This window comes from Dendrobates tinctorius, unplaced genomic scaffold, assembly GCF_039654945.1.
Source record: "Dendrobates tinctorius isolate UK_male_01 unplaced genomic scaffold, ASM3965494v1 ptg000223l, whole genome shotgun sequence".
Taxonomy (NCBI): Eukaryota; Metazoa; Chordata; class Amphibia; order Anura; family Dendrobatidae; genus Dendrobates; species Dendrobates tinctorius.
Window position 1 is genome coordinate 676,935 of NW_027361890.1, and position 15,566 is coordinate 692,500.

A 15,566-nucleotide genomic window follows, 5' to 3' on the forward strand; every position below is an offset into this window, starting at 1 on the left:
ACCCTTTCTAACCTTTGTGCAATCACGTGCAATCCATACTGGGCCTAACACCGTCTGAGCCTGCCTCCTGAGACATATATTTTGAATGTGTACGCTATCCATACATGTTATCCGGGGATACGGTACCCTTTCTAACCTTTGTGCAATCACGTGCAATCCATACTGTGCCTGACACCGTCTGAGCCTGCCTCCTGAGACATATATTTTGAATGTGTACGCTATCCATACATGTTATCCAGGGATACGGTACCCTTTCTAACCTTTGTGCAATCACGTGCAATCCATACTGGGCATGACACCGTCTGAGCCTGCCTCCTGAGACATATATTTTGAATGTGTACGCTATCCATACATGTTATCCAGGGATACGGTACCCTTTCTAACCTTTGTGCAATCACGTGCAATCCATACTGGGCGTGAGAACGGCTAGCGAGCTGTTAAGCAAGCTACAGCACCTGTCCAGACAAGTACAGGGATTCCCTAGCGAGGAGACTTATTTGATTGTTTTCAATGTTGGGACAGCAATTTTTGGGGAGCACTATACTCTGGAGAATGATAGATGGGGCCCACCATACACTGGAACATTCCAAAGGTGGACATCAGACACTGGAGCAGCATTTACAGGGCCCATTATACACTAGAGCATTAGAAATGGGGCCCATTATGTTTGGAGCATTATTTGGGCCCATAAGACAGTGGAGCTTCATCCATGGGGACCAACATATACTGTAGCATTATGTGGAGCTCATCATATACTGTTTCAAACATTATATGGGACCAATGATTCTGTATGGAGAAATAGATGGGCCTCGTCATGAGATGTAAAAAGTGAGGTATTTTTCATTGTACTATACCGCTATTTATCTGCCGTATCGGAGCATGATGAGTTGGAAAAGTCGGGTTTCACGAAACGAAACGCGACCCTAAAAAAACAAAAGTCGCTCAACTCTACCCACCACTGTTGGCTTTTGTTTCAGTAAATTGTTGAGTTGAGGAAATCACCATTGCATGCTTATACTAAAATGCCCTACTTTCATGATAAAATGTCACCATAGAGTGAACTATAAGTTTCCCAAAATTTTGCCTGAAAGCCAAATATCCCCAACATTGAGAGTTGTGTATATATTATATACACATACATACACATAATTATATTTGCGAGTTTGCCTTACAGACCTATCATATCACAATCATTTAATGCGCAAATAAAATATAGCCACATAGCACAGCTATATAATTCACACAATATTATAACTAAAATAACATCACACACTACAAAATATTACTCATTTAAATAATGGTTGCTATATAATCCTGAGGTTTGGCTTCATGTGCCTTTTAGGGTAATATCAGCCTAGGATTCCACTGACTTAAACAATCCTTCCCTTTTAGCTGCATTTAATATGATGGATGTCTTCTGTACAATTGTATTTAGTTATCACCTAATTGTAGAGGACAAGAGTTGGACAGCCGAAACATAAGGGAACATTTTCTAAAAGGGATTTTTTCAATTTATACAGAGATAGCATATTGGAAGAATATGCAATGGTTTCATTATTTGTAGACATCCGGTCTTTGGGACCCACACAGATCCATAGAGCTTTTTTGATGTTGCATCTCTTCCAATGGGGCATAGTTTTCGACCAATAGTGTGCAGAGAACTGCTATCAGCTTTGTCAAAAGGCTTTTTTTTCACCATTGTAAAAGGTTACTGTGAGTGCACCACGGGTTGAGAAAGAAAAAAAAAAAGGACCCTGTGTCACATTTCCACACCCGTTCCTGTGTCCCCCGAGGCAAAAAAGGTGGATTGGCCCCAGTCTGGGAATGGAGTACAGAAACTTTTGAGGACACATTGTACAGAAGCTTTGCATTCCCTTCATCCTTCAATTCAGATCGGGAATACCCCCTTTAATTCTCACCATATACTGTCATATGTTTCTTCAGATTCTACTCCATCTTCATCAAAATAGCGGTCAACAAAGAGATTCTCATCTGTATCATGGGCTGAGGAAAAATTAGTGATGACCCGTGCAGGTATACCCAGGCATCTCAGAACTACAAATTATAATATGAACAAAAAGGGTTAACTTTCATCAAAATGTCTATCCTCCCAATCTATTGCAATCATATTATATAACACTCTGTACTTTTACAATTGCTCCTTTTCATTTTTACCCAGCTAATTCATCTCTTTTGCATTAGGTCTACGAGATTACAAAATTAAAAAATGGACTAGCTGAATCCTTCTAAGCACTTTGTAGAAATAGGAAGTCAATGTTCTCAATGTTCCCTGTTTGAGTGATGAGCCTCTGCAAATGTCCATGACAGGGTTAGAAGGAAGCAACTGGGTCATGAGTTGAAGAGAGGAAAGATAAATATAGGGAAAAAAGACTGCCTCTTTTTATATAGGAGTAAAGAAATGATTTAGCTGAGTAAAAAGGCAAAATAAGCATATAATATAATAATTGCAAGATTTTCAAACACTTAATTTTTATGCCCTTAAATTAGAGAGTTATGCCACACAAAACAGTTAAAGGGAACCTGTCAGCAGGATTCCTCTTCCAGGATCTGTAGTAGCAGCTCGGAGATAGCCGAGAGCTGCTACTGCGCAGGCACGGCAGGCACAATTTTCAAATTGATTTTTATTTTCCTCTAGCTGAATAACCTGAATAAAATATTATTATTGACACACAAAAGATGCGATTTTACTGCAGAGCAGGTGCCACGGCTGGCACCTTCCTGCAGAAGCGTTATTTTTTTTTAGGCATATACAGATATTTATTATACAAATTAGGGTGCAGGTCACTGTGGAAACCCCATGGTTTCCTGTGTCCCCCAATGAATCGATAGAGAAAATTTTGTTTTAGCCTCATATTTTACATTTTCACATGGAAAAATAGGTAAAAGTGGCATCAAAATTTGTCACACAATTTCCGATGAATGCATGCTCTGGCATCTGTAGGTCAGTGGTATTTTAAGGTTACAGGCAGTTTCAGCAGTCGAGGCACTTTTATCCCTGTAAAGACTCATACTCACTTGCAAGAGACTCAGTTGCGAGTCTCTTGCATGAAAACTCGGCACTGCCGCCGGCACTGGGACCAGAGAGTGCGGCTACATGAAAATGCATGTAGCCGCACGCTCCGGTCTGAGTTCCAACGGCAGTGCCAGGTTTTCATGCAAGAGACTCGCACGAGAATCGTGCTGGTCTCTTGCAACTGAGTATGAGCCCTTACAATGAAGCAGTAGTGTACATGCTTGACCAATTCTCTATTAATTTTCTATACGATAGCCGGTGACAGCCATTTGTAGCATTCGCCAGTCCTTCAGAGAAGTGATTAAGCTTCGAACTGCAACCTGCATTCTAATGAAGATAAATGTATCCCATTCTGGTGATCAGTGGGGTCCCCAGGACACACCTTGATCTAGAAATCATCACTTCTGCTCACATAACTTTTGAGCCTTCCAATGGAGGTACATGTTGGGAGGATTTCCTGATGTATAGTATAAACACAGCAATGTTTTTTACAGACCTGTACAGAGAACTCCAGCAAAGACCCAACATTGCCCAAATTCTACAGGTCCACTTTCCATCCACTTGCAGAGGATGTCAGCGCTTCCATTCCATTTCGTTGGTCGCTCTCCTCCGGAATAATCTCCGCTCCAGTTCCCCACAATTACTCCAGAGTCATCTTGGCTATTAATCTTAAAACAAAAATATGTATTCAAAATTTACAATGAGCATGTAAATTATTGGTATTATTTCTGTGCAGTCAATTCTCCACATCAAAAGGGAACAGGTGATTGTTCACTCCATGGGCTAGAGCAGAATTGTGGATTCATCCATCATTACTAGGTATATAAGGTGGCATATAGTGTTCGGATCCAAAAACAGACAGATAATGGCCCAGATTCATCAATGCAATTTCACGAGAACTCTGGAATAAATTGCTTTGGGGGAAGGAAAAAAACACTATGCAGGATTTTGGCACAACCTTGGAGTCGCGCTAAAACTATGAATTTTGCAGTTTTCATGCCAGTTTCGTCAAGATGGATGCAGCTGAGTACATCTTGGGTCTGACACCACGGCTTGGCCAATTCATGAGGGTTTGTCATTCCTTATGGGAGTAATCTTACTCCAGTTAGGGACTGAATTAAGATTTATGGACTGGCAGACCGATGTGCACGCTACTTGTCAGACACTCCAGATTCATTAAGAGAAGTGCAACTCTTCATGAATGAGGAACATCTGACTCCACCACAACCCCTTACCAACTAGAAAAAAAAAAGTCAGTTTTAGGGTATGTGCACACGTTGCGGATTTGCTAGTGATTTACAGTCCAATGTTAATCTATGGGAAATAAAAACCGCTGTGCACATGCTGCGAAAAAATCAGCGCGGAAACACAGCGGTTTATTTTCCGCAGCATATCAATTCTTTATGCGGATTCCTCAGCGTTTTTACACCCATTCCATTATAGGAATCCGCAGGTATAAAAACGCAGGCAAAGTCCACACAAAATCCACAATAAATCTGCAGGAAAAACGTGCGGATTGTGACAAAAATAGCAGACATATTTTTCCCCAAAATTTGATGTGCAGCGAATAAATTCACCTTGAATCTCAATACTGTAAAGCTTTTAATTTCCCAGAAAATATTAAAAACTTTTTATAAACGCTGTAGTACTGTAATTCGCCCCATTGAGAGCTCTTATGGCAAGCACAGCCTTATTAGCATCCAAGTGACCTGAACAAATCAGGCTAGGGAAAAACAGATTGTAAAAAAAAATTAATTAATTAAAAAAAACATGGCTTGTCCAACTTACAAGCGGAAATTAGACTGTGTTAAATCAATTGCAGATCGATCCACTCATCTCTACCGATAGATGTCTAATTAGATAACTAGAAGGTTTACAGGCAAATAGCACATATTTTGAGTGTTAAATGCACACACATTAAAGAGGACCAGGTCAAAATGCCTTGTTTTACTTTGTTTTATTGCTGCATCTGCTCTCCTAAGCAATTTGTTTTCTGCTTTAATTATATAGTTCCAAAAAATATGGTCTTTTTAATTTGGTGCTAATTTTCATGGTCTGTGCCAAGGAGGCCTTGCTCAGAGGATAGTAAAGGAGAGATGTCTATGCATACATCCCCAAAGAATCTTATGAACCATGCTCTCTTGGTAAAGACCATGAGAAATTAGCAGCCCAAAAAAAGGCCAATATCTCTTCAACTATCTAATGAATGTTAAACAAACAAAAGCAGAATATTCAGGGGAACAGAGTGAATAAAAAAGGACCAGTCATCTGATCAAAAGTGCCCAGCTTGTGCTCCACATATTCAGAGCAAAGTAAAGGAGAATTTAGTCTTCACCTAAACAGAACATGGACAGTTGCATGGGGCAACACGTTAATGTAATGGTCAAAAACAAGAACAATGAGAAATTAAGAGATATTAGGCTAATTAAAAGTCCTAAAAATAATTGCACAGAAATATGAACAGTTTTTTTTTCAGGACACCAATATAATGGTATGGAAATTTTTAGGCATAGTGAAGTGTTAGGGCTCATACCCATATGTGAGAAAAAAAAGGTCCGATTTCCGGACCAATAAGGCGGACGACACCTATGCAAGTGTCATGCGATTTCTGTGCAATTTTTAGATGCAACATCCGTATGACATAAGTATGCAATCTGTATGCAATGCGATTTTAGCATGAGCTTTTACATACAGCAGTTCCCTATGTCATTTGTGTCATTTACACATCGTTTTCAAAGGAAATATTCTTCAAAACTAAATATACAGTATATATATGTCAGTGACACACATATATACAGTATATATGTATATATATATATATATATACTGTATGTATGTCTTTATATTTCATAGAGAGATTGATAGAAGAATAGCCAGTAATCCATTTGTCGGCTTCTGTAAAATCTCTGCAGGAGCCGACAGGATAGAGGACATGGATTACATACACTAAATAGGTGCAGAATAGGTAGATATATAGATGTCAGTGACCAATACAATTAGTAGCGTGTGTGCAAATTAGGGGACATGTATGTAATTAATAAAAGAATCTTTTAAAAAATGACGTGGGGTCCCCCTATAATTTATAGCCAGCAATAGCTGTGCAGACAGCTGATTTTAATAGCCTAGAAAGGGGCCATGGATAGTGGCCCCCTGGCTGCAAACACTAGCTCTCAGCTGTCCCAGAAAAGTTGCATCTGTAAGATGTGCCAATTCTGGCCCATAGCCTTGCTCTTCCCACTGCCCTGTAGCGGTGGTATATGGGGTAATAGTTGGGGTGTTGATGTCACCTTAGTGACATCAAGCCCCGAGGTCAGCAATGAAGATGCGTCAATTAAACACCCCCAAAATCGCACATGAGATGTCACCCATTGAATAACATTGGTCCGAGTGCAATCCGATTTTTTATCGGATTGCACTCATCCGTATTTCTCGCAAATGGGTATGAGCTCTTTACATGTTGTTATCACTTGATTTTTGGGCTCAGACTTGTAACACTGACCAATATGGGTTTTATCTGCATTGATATAAAGTAGTCCTTACCATGGCACTTAACATTCTTCCCACATGGACTGGGTCATTTCTTGAATTCACATCTTTCTTAGGATCTCTTCTATGTTCAGTGCTAGTGTCTAAAATTTTTAAAGTGATATCTAATATTTTTTCTTGAAACTGCAAATAAAAACAAATATTACAAAGGAGAAAATCAAATACAACTACAGAAAACCACACACACGACTTTAGAATTGAGTGAAACTTCAAAAACAGCTAGAGTCTACCAACTTTTGAAAAGAAACTTGATTTGCAGACAATCAATTCTCTGCAAATTAAAGTACTCCAACTGCTGTGTAGAACATGAATAACACTGTTTTTTCTTCCTCAAATACTAATCTTAACTTCATATGTTGCAGCCAAGCATCAATTTTTTTTTGCTATGATCGCAATATTGCAGCAACATTTTTGATAATCGATAAAGTTCTCAATGCCATTGAAAACCTGTGGTACCTCTCAAAGAGCAGGTAGACAAATACAGTAAAAAATTGTGATAAACTCTAAGCACTGGTTAGACAAGAATAGGTTGTCAGTCAGGATTTGGCCCAGAAGCTGATATTTCGCTTTCAGGGCAAATTGAAGTCTTAAAAAATAAGGGTCAACATTGCAAAGCTTTAATATTTACAGTGTAAAAACCTTATGAAAAGCTTAAAAATGTACTTCAATAACCATAAAAACATCTGACTAGAAGAGCTTGAAAAAAAAACACAAAAAAACCAAACAATAAAAACCCACGCTGTTGGCTACGACCGCACCCGTCGTGATGACACCTAAACTGTATTGATGCCAAATGACCACAGAGACCCTGCTATTCATCAATTACTTTCTTCTGAACAATGTGTTTAGCCCCATAAAGTTTGACAAATTCATAAGTTTCTATAATAAAACTTTTTATAACAGCCATGCTGTATGTATAGTCCACGTCCATGCACTGTGTAAAGGACCAAATTCAGCATCTTAAAAAAAAAGCTTTCATTCATCACGGTCAGTCACAATATCATTTTACATGGTGACAGGCCCTTCAATGACAAATCCGCTCTTCTAAAACATGGTAGAATTTACCTGCCCAAAGTCCCAAGGCCTTGCTCTTGTAGTGCTTGCATTTCCATAAAAAATGATCCCAGTTTCATTTAGAACATATTCTCTCCTCTCGTCTTCATTTTCCATGTACACCGCATCGCCTGGGTTGGTTGTAAAACATTTGTAAATTACATTCTCCACAACAATAATATATGGATGCCCTGCGTCCGTGTAAAAGAGTATTCTCTTGAGAAACATTAAAGCCTTGCACATCAAAAATCTGAATCTCATCAGTATTTGAATCCACAGGCCTACTTTTACAGCTGCTTAATGTACAGTGGGAAGGGAAGCTATTCTGACCTCTTTAAATTTTTCACTCTTTGTTTCATTGCAGCCATTCGGTAAATTCAAAAAAGTTCATTTTCTCATTAATGTACACTCTGCACCCCATCTTGCCTGAAAAAAAAAAAAAACAAATGTAGAAATTTTTGCAAATGTATTAAAAAAAGAAAAACTGAAATATCACATGTTCATAAGTATTCAGCCCTTTGGTCAATATTGAGTAGAAGCACCCTTTTGAGCTAGTACAGCCATGAGACTTCTTGGGAATGATGCAACAAGTTTTTCACACCTGGATTTGGGGATCCTCTGCCATTCTTCCTTGCAGATCCTCTCCAGTTCCATCAGGTTGGATGGTGAATGTTGGTGGACCGCCATTTTCAGGTCTCTCCAGAGATGCTCAATTGAGTTTAGGTCAGGGCTCTGGCTGGGCCAGTCAACAGTAGTCACAGAGTTGTTCTGAAGCCACTCGTTATTTTAGCTGTGTGCTTAGGGTCATTGTCTTTTTGGAAGGTGAACCTTCGGCCAAGTCTGAAGTTCTAAGCACTCGGAAGAGGTTTTTATCCAGGATATCTCAGCACTTGGCCGCATTCATGTTTCCTTCAATTGCAACCAGTCGTCCTGTCCTTGCAGCTGAAAAACACCCCAAAGCATGATGCTGCCACCACCATGTATCGCTGTTGGAATTGTATTGGGCAGGTGATGAGCAGTGCCTGGTTTTCTCCACACATACCTCTCAGAATTATTACCAAAAAGTTCTCTTTGTCTCATCAGACCAGAGAATCTTATTTCTCATGGTCTGGTCAGCCACAGTGATCTTGGGGTTCTTCTTTACCTCTCTCACCAAGGCTCTTCTCCCAGGATTTCTTAGTTTGGCTGGAAGGCCAAGTCTAGGAAGACTTCTGGTGGTCCCAAATGTCTTCCATTTAAGGATTATGGAGGCCACTGTGTTCTTAGGAACCTTGAGTACTGCAGAAATTCTTTTGCAACCTAGGCCAGATGTGTGCCTTGCCACAATTCTGTCTCCGAGCTACTTGGCCAGTTCCTTTGACCTCATGATTCTCTTTTGGTCTGACATGTACTTTGAGCTGTGAGGTCTTATATAGACAGGTGTGTGCCTTTTCAAATCAAGTCCTATCAGTTTAATTAAACACAGCTGGACTCCAATGAAGGAGAAGAACCATCTCAAGGAGGATCACAAGGAAATGGACAGCATGTGACTTAAATATGAGTGTCTGAGCAAAAGGTCTGAATACTTATGGCCATGTGATATTTCAGTTTTTTTTTTATGAATTTGCAAACATTTTTACATTTGTTTTTTTTTCAGACAAGATGTGGTGCAGAGTGTACATTAATGAGAAAAAAAAAAGAACTTTTTTGAATTTACCAATGGCTACAATGAATCAAAGAGGGATCTGAATAATTTCCCTTCCCACTGTATGTATTCCTAGGACAACACCTTTTTCTTCCTTCTAGACTTTTTCAGTCTCCTCATATAAACAGTTTGACAAATTTAATTAAAACTTTCATTTTTGACTTGGAATTAGATTGAGCAACAAATGTATCCCAGTGGCTCATGTTGGAAGAGAAATTTGAGAGTATAGCATAAGGATAAGCTTAGGACAGCAAAGGATATATAATAAGGATAGAAAGTTTTAGCATATAAGATAGGAAATGGTTAAGGATAGGATTAGCCCAGTGGGTGAGCACTAGTGCTAACACAAATGGGGGCACTTCCTGGTTAGTGGGAGTTCAGTGTCAGTTAGTGAAGTGTACAGTGGAGTTCAAGTTCAGGTAGGTTTGTTTGCGAAGGGCAAAATGGGACAACCGTTCAAAACAGTGTGATACCAAATGGAGTTCCCTAATGGACATTCCAATAGTGTCTAGGGCCTAGAGCTCGGGCCAGGAACCAAGGAGCAGGTCTGGTCTTTTGACATCATGAGGACTGTGGACATAGAATTACATGGGAGGCAGGTGGCCGGTCCTTTGTGCACAACGAGAAATCCCTGAGACTGACAGAATCAGTGTGCTTGGGGGGTTTTCCAAAGCAAACAGGTGGCAGAACAGAAGAAAAGTTGTACTAAAGAGGAAGGATGTGCTAATTGCTGTGCCCTATCTCACCTGTTACCCATCTGATGAACTTGGATTGTTTAGTAAATGTTTTACTGTTGCAATAAATCTGGTGTCCCATGCATTGCCTACAGCGACTCCTGAGGATTGAAGCCTGGAGGACCATCAACCATGCTTAGGGTATCATGACTGCAGATACTGAATGCACACTCATCTGGTACCTCAAAAGTTTACTTTAAATAACAGGAGGACCGACAAATTCAGCAACAGCTTTTATTCAACACAGTGTCTAAAACACACATCAAACTCTGACATGTCAGCAAAATCTAGACACCGAGTAATTAGAGTATGTTTGGCCCTTGACACTGGCACAGTAATCCTGGATGCTGATATCGTTGAAAGCAATGATCAAGGAAGGAAGCCGTCCTCTCCCTCCTCTATCATTTTCCTTCGGCGTCTGATATCGCAGTGCAGCGGGAGATATCAATATTTTGTGCCCACTGTGCCAGTGAAGAGCTTCAGAGCGCTTGCTGCCAAAATCAGAGCAGTGGGGGACCTAGAAGAATGGATTACTTTTATTTTTTTATTATCCCCTTTCTGACCGCTGACGGGATAGTACGTCAGCGGTCAGACTCCCCTTCTTTGAGGTGGGCTCCGGCGGTGAGCCCACCTTAAAGCCGCGACATGTAAGCTGTTATAAACAGCTGACATGTGCCCACAATAGGCGCAAGCAGAATCGCCGTCCGCCCGCGCCTATTAACTAGTTATATCCCGCTGTCAAGCGCTGACAGCGGGCATTTAACTAGCGCTTCCAGCCATCGGGCCGGAAGTAAGCGCATCGCCGACCCCCATCACGTGATCGGGGGTCGGCGATGCGTTATCTGGACAACCAGAGGTCTCATAGAGACCTCTATGTTGTTCCAGGCAGATCGCTTTGAGCGCCGCCCGGTAGCCAGCGCTCAAAACACAGCAGTAAATCTGAGTTGCGCATGCTTCAAGCCTCCTGTGGAGACTATTGAAGCATGCCAAATGTAAAAAAAAAAAAAAATGTTTAAAAATAAAAAAACCTAAAAGTTCAAATCACCCCCCTTTCGCCACACTCAAAATAAAACAATAAAAAAAATTATACATACACATATTAGGTATCGCCGCATTCAGAATCTCCCGATCTATCAATAAAAAAAAGCATTAACCCGATCGCTAAACGGCGTAGAGAGAAAAAAATTCAAAACGCCAGAATTACTTTTTTTTGGTCGCCGTGACATTGTATTAAAATGCAACAATGGGCGATCAAAAGAACGTATCTGCACAAAAGTGGTATCATTAAAAATATCAGCTTGGCACACAAAAAATAAGCCCTCAGCCGACCCCAGATCACGAAAAATGGAGACGCTACAGGTCTTGGAAAATTGCGCTTTTTTTTTAAGCAAACTTTGGAATTTTTTTTCACCACTTAGATAAAAGAGAACCTAGACATGTTTGGTGTTTATGAACTCATAATTAGGCTACTTTCACACATCAGTTTTTTGCCGTCAGACAGGATCCGGCTATTTTTAGAAAAAACGGATCCGGCATAAATTTTGGAGAACTGTAGAAACGGATCCGTTTTTTTTGCTGGATCCGTCTAGCAGGTTATATCTGTTTCCTGGGGGCTGGCCAATTGGATCTGAGCATGCGCAGACTTAAAAAAAACAGATCTGGTGGCTGGATCCGTCTTTTTCTGGATCCGGCGCATTCCGGCGCCCATAGACTTTCATTGTAGCAAAAAGCTGGAAGCGCCGGATCCGGCGCTTCCGGCTTTTTCGCCGGAGACAAAAAACGTTACAGTAACCGTTTTTTCCTGACGCCGGAATGAGACAAGTAGCCGGATCCGGCAAAAAACGTATGAAACGCAATGCCATCCGGCACGATCCGGCGCTAATGCAAGTCAATGGGGAAAAACTGGATCCGGCATTGCATTTTGCCGGATCCGGTTTTACAAAAAAAAGCCGGATCGCGCCTGACGGCAAAAAACTGATGTGTGAAAGAGGCCTAACTTCGAGAATCATAATGGCAGGTCAGTTTTTGCATTTATTGAGCCTAGCAAAAAAGCCAAACAAAAAACAAGTGTGGGATTGCACTTTTTTGCAATTTCACCGCACTTGGAATCTTTTTCCCCGTTTTTGAGTACGCGACATGCTAAAATCAATGATGTCCTTGAAAAGTACAACTCGTCCCACAAAAAATAAGCCCTCACACGACCATATTGACGGAAAAAAAAAAAAGTTATGGCTCTGGGAAGGAACGAAAACGAAAAATGGAAAAAAGCTCTGGTCATGAAGGGGTTAATGTTGGGCCCATTATAGTATGAGACGGACTATGTTGGGATCACTTTGTTGGTCGGGGGGTATAGTGGGGTTATAAAGTGCGTGGTGCAATTCACTGTGGGGACATCATATTGCGTTTAGGAGGCACTTGTTGGCATCATACTTGAGCAATTACGGTAAGTCAAGGGTTTATATCCTTTGTTATTATGATAATTAAATTAGGCCATTGGGCCATAACCTTTTATTTTACTGCTCTTACATAGCATTAGATATTATTCCAGAATGCCTCATTTGTGATTGTGTTTATTCTGTTCTAAGATGTTTTCATTAAAATGTACTTTCTTCTTTGGACAATCCCTTTTAAGTTTGTTTCCATATGAAAAGGATCATCATCATATTTGATCGTGTGAAAAAAACTTGAGTTGAGTTTTCTTTTTTTTTTTTAAGAAATATCAAGGTTGGCCTATGATTTCATCCAAATTTTGTAATTTTGCCTCCCTGTGTATTTGAGTTCTAACACATATCTGACAATAAATATCAGCAGCTTTTTCTTCTTAAAACCCCCCCCAAAACAATTATGTATAAATGCTGTCACTTGGTTCTCCAAATAAAAATGTCTGTGCAGTAATACTTCCTATTGGCAGTACACATTGTATTCATTTCCCTGCCCTTTATGCTACCTGGTGAGAAGCTGGCATTTGCTTGTAGCTCCTGGCATGAAATTCGCAGCAAAACTGTCAAAACTGGCTTTATTGCTTTAAGAGAAGCAAGAGACTATTTCATAATGCAAAGTGTGAGACTGTTCAGTAACCTGACATAACCCCGCTTCCTGATGCCGCTCACCTTCCAAGATGGACTTGACTTGTCTTTGCTGCTACATTATGACTCTTTCAGAATACATGTCTAAAACCTGCTGACAGGTTCTCTTAATACCATGTATTGTATATTTCACTACATTGATTAGTTAAATATGTTGCAGATATAACAATACCTTTAGCCCAAGGGTTAAAAAGGACATATACATGTCCTAGACTTTCTGAAGTGGTACTCCATCCACTAGAGAAACTCAATGTCATTGCATAGCATCCAATAACTGCATTCACGGGGGAGTTGATGGTGACCGTCAATGTATTCGTTTTCTGGGTACTGCTTGCACTCCAAGGCACTCCATTGCTAAGACTTGGAATTATAATTGGCAAGTCTATATTTATAGATCCTACAAAAAAAGGTTTAGAGAAAAATGCAAGATACAGTTAATAAACTAACATACCGGCTTGATTTAAATAATGTAAGCAACTATCGCCTTCAATGTGCATTCCCAAACTTTACCTTCATTGTGTATATTTTCAATGTGTGTATCCAAGCCATTACTTCTAAATGTGTAGACCCTGGCCTTTCAGTAGTGTAGCTACAGGGGGGAAGAAGCAGAGGGTGCACCGCAACGGGCACCATGCTCTGATGGGCCCACCCGGAGCTACGCTACTTTTAACTACTGTTGTGGACAAAAGTATTGTCACCCCTGCAATTCTGTCAGATAATACTCAGTTTCTTCCTGAAAATGATTGCAAACACAAATTCTTTGGTATTATTATCTTCATTTAATATGTCTTAAATGAAAAAACACAAAAAGAATTGTCCTAAAGCCAAATTGGATATAATTCCACACCAAACATAAAAAAGAGGGTGGACAAAAGTATTGGCACTGTTCGAAAAATCATGTGATGCTTCTCTAATTTGTGTAATTAACAGCACCTGTAACTTACCTGTGGCACCTAACAGGTGTTGGCAATAACTAAATCACACTTGCAGCCAGTTGACATGAATTAAAGTTGACTCAACCTCTGTCCTGTGTCCTTGTGTGTACCACATTGAGCATGGAGAAAAGAAAGAAGACCAAAGAACTGTCTGAGGACTTGAGAAACCAAATTGTGAGGAAGCATGAGCAATCTCAAGGCTACAAGTCCATCTCCAAAGACCTGAATGTTCCTGTGTCTACCGTGCGCAGTGTCATCAAGAAGTTTAAAGCCCATGGCACTGTGGCTAACCTCCCTAGATGTGGACGGAAAAGAAAAATTGACAAGAGATTTCAACGCAAGATTGTGCGGACGTTGGATAAAGAACCTCGACTAACATCCAAACAAGTTCAAGCTGCCCTGCAGTCCGAGGATACAGCAGTGTCAACCCGTACTATCCATCGGCGTCTGAATGAAAAGGGACTGTATGGTAGGAGACCCAGGAAGACCCCACTTCTTACCCCGAGACATAAAAAAGGAAGGCTGGAGTTTGCCAAAACTTACCTGAAAAAGCCTAAAACGTTTTGGAAGAATGTTCTCTGGTCAGATGAGACAAAAGTAGAGCTTTTTGGGCAAAGGCATCAACATAGAGTTTACAGGAGAAAAAAAGAGACATTCAAAGAAAAGAACAAGGTCCCTACAGTCAAACATGGCGGAGGTTCCCTGATGTTTTGGGGCTGCTTTGCTGCCTCTGGCACTGGACTGCTTGACCGTGTGCATGGCATTATGAAGTCAGAAGACTACCAACAAATTTTGCAGCATAATGTAGGGCCCAGTGTGAGAAAGCTGGGTCTCTCTCAGAGGTCATGGGTCTTCCAGCAGGACAATCACCCAAAACACACTTCAAAAAGCACTAGAAAATGGTTTGAGAGAAAGCACTGGAGACTTCTAAGGTGGCCAGCAATGAGTCCAGACCTGAATCCCATAGAACACCTGTGGAGAGATCTAAAAATGGCAGTTTGGGAAGGCACCCTTCAAATATCAGGGACCTGGAGAAGTTTGCCAAAGAAGAATGGTCTAAAATTCCAGCAGATCATTGTAAGAAACTCATTGATGGTTACCGGAAGCGGTTGGTCGCAGTTATTTTGGCTAAAGGTTGTGCAACCAAGTATTAGGCTGAGGGTGCCAATACTTTTGTCTGGCCCATTTTTGGAGTTTTGTGTGAAATCATCAATGTTTTGCTTTTTGCTTCATTCTCTTTTGTGTTTTTTCATTTAAGACAAATTAAAGGAAGATAATAATACCAAAGAATTTGTGTTTGCAAAAATTAAAGGAAGATAATAATACCAAAGAATTTGTGTTTGCAATCATTTTCAGGAAGAAACTAAGTATTATCTGACAGAATTGCAGGGGTGTCAATACTTTTGGCCACAACTGTATATAAGCGTGTACAGTGCTAGACACAAACTCACCCCCAAGTTCAGGTGTATCAGCATCTGCCCATGCAATTAGCAT

General features: G+C 40.4%; 1 protein-coding gene across 2 annotated transcripts in view; it reads right to left on the bottom strand.

Annotated features, from left to right (window-relative positions):
• Positions 1-15,566, bottom strand: part of LOC141059037 (protein-glutamine gamma-glutamyltransferase E-like) — a 118,354-nt gene that overhangs the window by 34,589 nt on the left and 68,199 nt on the right. Inside the window, exons 3-7 of one of the 2 annotated variants that reach the window (XM_073555245.1) lie at positions 13,310-13,534; positions 7,646-7,764; positions 6,575-6,703; positions 3,531-3,702; positions 1,920-2,055 (exon numbers count right to left, since the gene is read on the bottom strand). In XM_073555245.1, coding sequence (XP_073411346.1) covers positions 1,920-2,055; positions 3,531-3,702; positions 6,575-6,703; positions 7,646-7,764; positions 13,310-13,534 — 781 coding nt within the window. The remainder of the gene's footprint in view (positions 1-1,919; positions 2,056-3,530; positions 3,703-6,574; positions 6,704-7,645; positions 7,765-13,309; positions 13,535-15,566) is intronic. The other variant, XM_073555246.1, reaches the window with a different exon arrangement.